Genomic DNA, 10083 nt, shown 5'->3' with positions numbered 1-10083 from the left:
GTGCAAGGTTAGGGTGGCAGCCGAAACACGGGCTGGGCCCAATTCATGCATTGATATCAGCGCCATCCTTCTGGACCCTGTGCAAGGTTAGGGTGGCAGCCGAAACACGGGCTGGGCCCAATTCATGCATTGATATCAACGCCATCCTTAGCCAGGCCCTCTTCAGGAAGGTCCCTATCTCGCTCTCCATAGCAGGGCCTGGAGTAGTAGTTTTGCAAATTCGAGTGTGCAAAGCTGGGACCGACAAGGAGTAGGAACTAGTGGGCCCTGGACTAGCTTATGCAGTGTGTTTAAGAATTTAGTTCCGTGACACACATTTAGAAAGGAACTTTTTCATGGCACGTCAAACAAATGCCAACTATCTTGGATAATGGGCTGGACGTTTACTTCGTGATGCAAAGTGGTCCTGCATAGCGCACCCCTGCCAATCTAGCAGTATTGTTGCTTTTTATAACGATTGCTTCCCCATTGAGACGAAGGCGGGGTTGGTCAGCTTTAAGAAAAATGAGTATTAACCAGTCAATATGCCTAGTCCTCGACTAATGGTCGACTAATGGAGAGTGGCGCAGATCCATCCAATGCCAAAAATGAGGCGCATTGCCAGGCCTTTCGCAATGCCGGTGGCTCTTAATATACTGATAACTGATATCACCCTTGCTACACTGGTATCACACCAGGAGCTACTCTCCCACACTGCTATCGCAATGCGGGTGGCCCTTACTGTTCCGATAACTGATATCACTCTTACAGTTACCCTTACTGCACTGGTATCACACCAAGAGCTACTCTCCCACACTGCTGTCACAATGCGGGCGGCCCTTACTGTACCAATAACTGATATCACCCTTAGAGCTAGCCTTACTGCACTGGTATCACACCAGGAGCTACTCTCCCACACTGCTGTCGCAATGCAGGTGGCCCTTACTGTAACGATAACTGATATCACCCATACGGCACTGGTATCACACCAAGAGCTACTCTCCCACACTGCTGTCACAATGCGGGCGGCCCTTACTGTACCAATAACTGATATCACCCTTAGAGCTAGCCTTACTGCACTGGTATCACACCAAGAGCTACTCTCCCACACTGCTATCGCAATGCGGGCGGCCCTTACTGTACCGATAACTGATATCACTCTTACAGCTACCCTTACTGCACTGGTATCACACCAGGAGCTACTCTCCCACACTGCTGTCACAATGCGGGCGGCCCTTACTGTACCGATAACTGATATCACTCTTACAGCTACCCTTACTGCACTGGTATCACACCAGGAGCTACTCTCCCACACTGCTATCGCAATGCGGGCGGCCCTTACTGTCCCGATAACTGATATCACTCTTACAGCTACCCTTACTGCACTGGTATCACACCAGGAGCTACTCTCCCACACTGCTATCGCAATGCGGGCGGCCCTTACTGTCCCGATAACTGATATCACTCTTACAGCTACCCTTACTGCACTGGTATCACACCAGGAGCTACTCTCCCACACTGCTGTCACACTGCGGGTGGCCCTTACTGTACCGATAACTGATATCACTCTTACAGCTACCCTTACTGCACTGGTATCACACCAGGAGCTACTCTCCCACACTGCTATCGCAATGCGGGTGGCCCTTACTGTCCCGATAACTGATATCACTCTTACAGCTACCCTTACTGCACTGGTATCACACCAGGAGCTACTCTCCCACACTGCTATCGCAATGCGGGTGGCCCTTACTGTCCCGATAACTGATATCACTCTTACAGCTACCCTTACTGCACTGGTATCACACCAGGAGCTACTCTCCCACACTGCTGTCACACTGCGGGTGGCCCTTACTGTACCGATAACTGATATCACTCTTACAGCTACCCTTACTGCACTGGTATCACACCAGGAGCTACTCTCCCACACTGCTATCGCAAAGCGGGTGGCCCTTACTGTCCCGATAACTGATATCACTCTTACATCTACCCTTACTGCACTGGTATCACACCAGGAGCTACTCTCCCACACTGCTGTCACACTGCGGGTGGCCCTTACTGTACCGATAACTGATATCACTCTTACAGATACCCTTACTGCACTGGTATCACACCAGGAGCTACTCTCCCACACTGCTATTGCGATGCAGGCGGCCCTTATTGTACCGATAACTGATATCACTCTTAGAGCTACCCTTTCTGCACTGGTATCACACCAGGAGCTACTCTCCCACACTGCTGTCGCAATGCAGGTGGCCCTTACTGTAACGATAACTGATATCACCCATACGGAACTGGTATCACACCAGGAGCTACTCTCCCACACTGCTATCGCAATGCGGGCGGCCCTTACTGTACCGATAACTGATATCACTCTTACAGCTACCCTTACTGCACTGGTATCACACCAGGAGCTACTCTCCCACACTGCTGTCGCAATGTGGGCGTCCCTTACTGTACCGATAACTGATATCACTCTTACAGCTACCCTTACGGCACTGGTATCACACCAGGAGCTACTCTCCCACACTGCCATCGCAATGCGGGCAGCCCTTACTGTACCGATAACTGATATCACTCTTACAGCTACCCTTACTGCACTGGTATCACACCAGGAGCTACTCTACCACACTGCTATCACGATGCGGGCGGCCCTTACTGTACCGATAACTGACATCACTCTTACAGCTACCCTTACTGCACTGGTATCACACCAGGAGCTACTCTCCCACACTGCTGTCACAATGCAGGCGGCCCTTACTGTACCAATAACTGATATCACTCTTACAGCTACCCTTACTGCACTCGTATCACACCAGGAGCTACTCTCCCACACTGCTATCGCAATGCGGGCATCCCTTACTGTAACGATAACTGATATCACCCATACGGCACTGGTATCACACCAGGAGCTACTCTCCCACACTGCTATTGCAATGCGGGCATCCCTTACTGTAACGATAACTGATATCACCCATACGGCACTGGTATCACACCAGGAGCTACTCTCCCACACTTCTATCGCGATGCAGGCGGCCCTTACTGTACCGATAACTGATATCACTCTTACAGCTACCCTTACTGCACTGGTATCACACCAGGAGCTACTCTCCCACACTGCCATTGCGATGCGGGCGGCCCTTACTGAACAGATAGTGCGCTTCCATCATGTGATAATGCACTGGTATTATGGGGCGTCCCTTGCTGCATTAATATCACAGCGAGGGCCACTGTTACTATACAGATATTGCACTGGGAGCTTCTCCCACCACACTGCTATCACACTGGGTGCTACCCTTACTTCACTGATGTGACACATGGAGCTGGGCACACAAAACTGACATGAAAGTGTGGTGTAAGAATTCAGGCGGAGGCAGGGTGAGCTGAAGGCAGGTAAGTTTATTATGGAAAGGGGCCCGCCGTGCCCTTCTACACTTCAACTGGTCCAACGGTACACTGGGTCGCGCGAACCAAGCTCCGAACGAAAACAAGGAGATTGGCTCACGTGCCCCAGCGTTCTATAAATAACATTCTCTACATGTGGCTATTAGCATAATTGACCTGAAACATTTGACCTAAAACATTTAATCGAATTATTTTTACCTTTTTTTTGGTCAAATTTAATTAAATATATATATATATATATATATATATATATATATATATATATATATATATATATATATATATATATATATGGGGTGGGTGCTACCGTACTGCACTGACATCAAACCTCACTACACCAAACACACCCCAGAAGCTGGGCTTGCTACAGTGACCTCACAGTGCAAGCAGCACCTTTCGCACTGCAATGGCAGTGGCAGCTGGACTCACTGCACTGACATCTGTGACAGAGTCGTGTTGTTAAGGCCGGAAAATGGGATGTAGGGACCCCCACGGGCCATGGGGGGGACCGCCCGCTCCTTGTTGCCAGCGCTGTGGGTATTACGCAGGACCCTTCCCAGGGCCTCTTCCCCATCCCTGATCTCATGATTAGAGCTAATAACAGACCTGATAGCATGTGGGAAGGAGCGCATCTGCACAGTACTCAGGGATTCACGCGATCTTGGTTAGTAAGGACTGCACTTGCAGGCTACAGAGAAAGCATCAGGAAACGCATGGACAGCATAGGCTGCCCAGCGAACTGCACACCTGATGGTTAAGCAGCCTCACCTCCATCTACAGGCACGGGGGTGGGGGGCGTGTGGGCCGCTACTCGCAGCGATACAGCAGAGGTGAGAGGCAGCCACACATGGAGTCAGGCCGCCTTCCAGGTAAGTGCCACCTGACCTGGGCCATGAAGCTGCGGACCAACAAGGACGCTATTAATCTATAATAGTTTCACCAAGGAACAGGATGGGGGGTGGGGGAGCATCCTTCAACCAAAGACACATTGCCGAAAATAAATGAACAAACAGGTGTCTGCACTGAAAGCCGTCGAATATAATAAGGGTCTGGATTTGAAAGGGAGTGTGGGAGGTTGGAGATGAGGTGATAGTGTGAATTTTGCAGAGGGGGAAAGGGCGGTTAGTGGGGGACAGAGGAAGATAGGGCAAGTACAGCACTGCAGGAGGGAGAGAGCAGGAGGAGAAAGGGGATCACAGGAAAGTAAGAAAGTCATTATAGGAGGAAGAGAATAGGAGGCTGGAGAAGGAAGGCATCGGAGGAGGTGGAGGTAGAGAGAAGGGTCCAGTCAGAGCACCCAATCTTGGTCAGGTCAAGACGACCAAACATGGAAAGAAGGAATGAGCAGCATAAGGCCAGGTCAGTGGGGCCTGAGCCGTGGAGCAGCCATGGGGTCAGGGTTGAGGAAGCTGAGAGATCCGTGTGCCTGGGCCAGGAGACTTGCAGTGACAGAAAATGAGAAGTAAAGCAGACCCAGGCTTCCCAGAAGTGCTACATTGCAATGTGCTGGAAATAGTCCTCCCATCAGAGAAAGCAGACAAAAGGAAGAAAGCCGGCTGGGAAGGGACCCTGGTCCCAAGGAGCAGATATAACTTGCCAGGCTGTCCAGGAGCCATACTCTGGTGGGACTAGCAAGCCCAGAATGGAAACTAAATACCACTGGTTAAATTAGAAGCCAGAGCCAGGAGGGTGCCTGATACATCGGAGGCAGGCTCATTCTTAAGCAACTGGAGTCTTTGACAGGCTTTTCCGAGACTTGGGCTGGTGGTGGCGTTGAAGTTGATCAGAGCAAGGGATCAGCTGGGCCTCTTGAGACACGCCTTTAGCTGCAGGCATATAATGGCTGCAGCCTGAAAATGGGCCCATGGGAGACGGCGAGGAAACAAGGTGCATCAGCAGGCGACCATCTGCCAGGGGTGGGCAAGGCGCCACACGCTAGCTGCCACCAGGATACATTCCTGAAATCCTGTAAGTCTGTGAACTTTGAATGGCCGGTTGCTACACCTGGCCAGAAGGACGTATCCTGACTAGGACCTTTCACAGAACAGAAGAATGGACTCCGTATAAGGTCCGATAAGGTGCTTTACTCTGCATCTCGTAAAGTCCCGATCACAGGTTATGCTTTTCCTTGAACCTTGCTCTTTTTTACCAAGAATCATCGATCCTTTTTTATTCCTTACTAGCTGTCCCCGGCCACGCGTTGCTGTGGCTCAGTCTGGTTAAATGGAAAAGAAAGAAAAGAGAAAGCGCACGTTTCTAATATGTTACATTTCACAGTGCTTGTGGGTAGTTTTTAATGGCTCTGGCGGTTCTCCAAGTTGAGGCAGTTTAATTTTCCCGGCAGCGCAACACATTCCTTTAATTTCTCCATTAAATTTCAGAGCCTTCCAATAAGGACACACTTCAGTCATGGTGCCGATGAGAACATGCCGGCTCAAACTATAATCATCAGCTGGGTTGTACCGGAATGCAAGCCGATTGTTTGTAATCGCGTGATTGATGAGCACAGAGTCATGTTTGACGCTGATCTGCTGTTTCTCATTGATGTCTTTCAGCCACTCTCCGCCTGTCGCGTTCATTCTGTTGAGAATGAAGCTGATCGGAAGCTGCAGAACGCAATTGCCATGTTCGCAACAGTGCATCCTGAAGTCTGGCTGCACGTCGCTCGGCTACTTCCTCAGCACGTAAGTATAGCATGTGTTGCTTTTACGTCCAACAGATGGCACTGTTTTTCAGTAAAATATTTAGTATAGCGTGTGTTCATTTTACGTCCAACAGATGGCGCTGTTTTTCTGAAAAAGCTTGTTTTACCTGTCACATGTGTGACATCTATGTATAGTAGGTATATAAAAACACACGCCTATTCGAATGCAACTTTGTGTCAAAGCAATTGGTGAAGAACTTTTGGAGATTTAAGATTTTGAACAAACAAATATTTACATTTTTATTGATACTAGCTGTCCCCGGCCACGCGTTGCTGTGGCTCTGTCTGGTTAAATGGAAAAGAAAGAAAAGAGAAAGTGCACGTTTGTAATATGTTTCATTTCACAATGCTTGTGGGTAGCTTTTAATGGTTCTGGCGGTACTCCAAGTTGAGGCAGTTTAATTTTCCCGGCGGCGCAACACATTCCTTTAGTTTCTCCATTAAATTTCAATTTCAGAGCCTTGCAATAAGTACACACTTCAGTCATGGTGCCGATGAGGACATGCCGGCTCAAACTATAATCATCAACTGGGTTGTACCGGAATGCAAGGCGATTGTAATCACGGGATTGATGAACACAGAGTCATGTTTGACGCTGATCTGCTGTTTCTCGTTGATGTCTTTCAGCCACTCTCAGCCTGTCACGTTGATTCTGTTGAGAACAAAGCAGATCTGAAGCTGCAGAACGCAATTGTGTGCTCGCAACAGTGCATCCTGAAGTCTGGCTGCACTTCGCTCTGCTGCTTCCTCGGCACGTAAGTATAGCGTGTGTTGCTTTTACGTCCAACAGATGGCACTGTTTTTCAGTAAAATATTTAGTATAGCGTGTGTTCCTTTTACGTCCAACAGATGGCGCTGTTTTTCTGAAAAAGCTTGTTTTACCTGTAACATGTGTGACATCTATGTATAGTAGGTATATAAAAACACACGCCTATTCGAATGCAACTTTGTGTCAAAGCAATTGGTGAAGAACTTTTGGAGATTTAAGATTTTGAACAAACTAACATTTACATTTTTATTTATATAAATTCAGACCCTTCCTCTGTATGTCCCCCGTTGATCCCTTGGGATCAAAACATCACACTGAGAACCCCTCGTACTCCACTGATATCACAGAGTGAAGTGCTCTGAGTATAGTGATCTCACGGTGCCTTATGGCACTAATACCCCTCTGGGAGCTGCCCTTATGCAGTGACATCACACTGAGAACCCCTCGTACTCCACTGATATCACAGAGTGAGGTGCTCTGAATATAGTGGTCTCACACTGCCCTGTGGCAGTGATATCCCTCTGGGAGCTGCACCAATGCAGTAACATCACACTGGGAGCTGCCCTTACTCCACTGATATCAGTGAGGTGCTCTGAATATAGTGATCTGACACTGCCATATGGCAGTGATATCCCTCTGGGAGCTGCCCCAATGCAGTGACATCACTCTGGGAGCTGCCCTTACTCCACTGATATCAGTGAGGTGCTCTGAATATAGTGATCTGACACTGCCCTATGGCAGTGATATCCCTCTGGGAGCTGGCCCAATGCAGTGACATCACTCTGGGAGCTGCCCTTACTCCACTGATATCAGTGAGGTGCTCTGAATATATTGATCTGACACTGCCCTATGGCAGTGATATCCCTCTGGAGCTGCCCCAATGCGTTGACATCACTCTGGGAGCTGCCCTTACTCCACTGATATCAGTGAGGTGCTCTGAATATAGTGATCTGACACTGCCCTATGGCAGTGATATCCCTCTGGGAGCTGTCCCAATGCAGGGACATCTCTCTGGGAGCTGCCCTTACTCCACTGATATCAGTGAGGTGCTCTGAATATAGTGATATTACACTGCCCTATGGCAGTGATATCTCTCTGTGAGCTGCCCCAATGCAGCGACATCACTCTGGGAGCTGCCCTCACTCCATTGCTATCAGTGAGGTGCTCTGAGTATAGTCATATCACTTACAAAAAAGCCCTCACAGGACAAGGCTGCGGTGGTGTGCAACACAGGTGTTTGGCGACAAAGGGGTCTGAACCCAGAATGTGAGCATGCAGCCCAGCCGTCGACCAGCAGCAACGGCAAGACAGGTGTGGGCAGGGGATGCAGCCATCGCTGCGTCCTACTAAACTGCCCTACCTCGCGCTTACTTCCACTTTCAATGCGTATCTCACCCTGCACTGTGTCTACGCATCCATTAGACTGTCCCGCTCCCAGGTAGTTGTACTTTGTTTTTGGTTGTCTTTGCAAGCTGTTTCACTGCATTTCTTTTGCATCTGCTGCATTTTTTTCCTGTCTCGGTGATTGTTTCGGCCTCCATCACTGTTTCCCTGCACTCCTCTGCTTGTCCTGCTTTTTTCCCCTCTATCACTCTTCTTGCATTTCTCCTGCACTCTCTGCATCTCCTGTTTCTGGGTGTGCTTACTCATGGCTTGCTGTGTCCACTAGGCCTTTCTCCTGTTCTCTAGATTCCCTTTTATGCTCTGATCACTACTGTTGCCCTCACGCCTTTTTTCCCCTCTAGGTTGAGCTGAACCTGGTCGGCTCCCACTGCTCTCTCCACGCACTGCCTGTCGCTACTCTTGCTGATTGTCTCCGTCTGCGCTGTGCTGTTGTCCGTTGCACTCTCTGTTTACTCCCCCTTTTCCTGAATACCCTGCTTGCGCGCCCTGTGGGGTGTTGCTCTGTGCAGTGTTTCCTTCTCTTCTCCTCCTCTCGTCTGCCCTTTCTCCTCCCTCTATCACACCCACTATGGTGCTCTCAATGTCCCCCATCTTCTCTAACTTCTTTTCTATCTCCTATCCTTCTCTTCTCACTACGTCTGGAAGGAAGAAGCTCAAGAAGGACTCCCTGGTCTCCAATTCAGGCATTTCTAATCGCCGAGACCTTTGTCAGTGCTTCCTCCAGACAGACTCTCACCGACATCCTCTTTGTCGTTCCTTCTCCCGACCTATGGATCCTTCATATAGTCACACATCTCTCTACTTCCTCCTCCTCTCCCATTAATGGTGGCAATGGGTGGGAGGTCCTCATGGCCCCCTTCCAGTCTTCCAGAGTCATCATTAATGTCTATCTAAACTGCACCATCATGGTCCAGGGCCCTCAGCCCAATCTCATACAATTTGATAGGTGCCTCCCTCGCCTCATCAACTTTCTTCCTTATCCTTCTATTGCTTCTACTGCTCTGGCTCCCTTGCCAGCCACCACCTCTCTGGCTCCTATGCCACCTCCTCCTTCCACCGCTCTGGCTCCTCTGCCACTTCCGATGGGGACTCCTCACCCCTTTAACTCCCCACTGGAAGTCTTTCAAACGTGACAACCTGCCACACGTGGCTAATCTCAACTCTCGCTCTGCTGTCAAACACTCCTCTGACCTCTGCCAAACTCCTGGACCTAGATGTTCTCTCTCTAACCGAGACATAGTACAAGGCCAGCTCTGTCACGAGTTTTGACACACTCCTCTCTGAGGGCTACACGATCCTCTCTGAGTCCAGGCCCAATAGATCTTTCCTGAGTGGATCCCTGCTTCCATCATCCCCACTCAAACCTATTCCTCCTTTGAATGCCTGGTCTGCAGGCTCTCTATCTTTCCTGGCCTCTCTCTGTGCTTGGCCACTATCTACAGGCCACCTGGCCTGGTCACCTTCTTCCTCTCTCAAAAGGCTGACCTCACTTCCTCTCTCCTTTCCTCTACCTCCCAGCTTCTCCTCCTTGGGAATCTCATCATCCACCTGGACTCCCGCCACACCTTTGATGTCCTCATCTCTTCAGACATCCCCCCTCTCTAATCCTCTCGCTACTCCTCTCTCCTGGACTGACCACTTTCTTCTTTCTTCTCACTTGAAGCTTCCTGTCCCCTTGACAAAGGCCCACCCAGCATGGCAACCTTCCCTTGCGGTCATTCGACCTATGAAGCGAGTGTCAGTGGCCGCCTTTGCATCCACTTTCTCTCCTCCACCTACTCCTGTTGCTGACTCCCACCCTGACACAGCACTTTCCAACCTTTGC

At 49.7% G+C, this 10083-nt stretch overlaps 1 protein-coding gene across 1 annotated transcript; it reads left to right on the top strand.

Moving 5' to 3' along the window:
- Positions 1–614: 614 nt before the first annotated feature.
- Positions 615–3290, top strand: LOC138527227 (mucin-3A-like). The gene has a single exon (XM_069638344.1). It carries the CDS (start codon positions 615–617, stop codon positions 3288–3290), a length of 2676 nt encoding a protein of 891 aa, XP_069494445.1.
- The last annotated feature ends 6793 nt before the right edge of the window (positions 3291–10083 follow it).

Source organism: Ambystoma mexicanum, chromosome 14 (genome assembly GCF_040938575.1).
Source record: "Ambystoma mexicanum isolate Mex_15411 chromosome 14, UKY_AmexF1_1, whole genome shotgun sequence".
NCBI classification, from domain to species: domain Eukaryota; kingdom Metazoa; phylum Chordata; class Amphibia; order Caudata; family Ambystomatidae; genus Ambystoma; species Ambystoma mexicanum.
This window is presented reverse-complemented; position numbering and strand designations above follow the sequence as displayed.

Coding starts and splice junctions, on each gene's coding strand:
- LOC138527227 (XM_069638344.1), top strand. CDS start 615: ATGCCGGTGGCTCTTAATATACTGATAACTGATATCACCCTTGCTACA.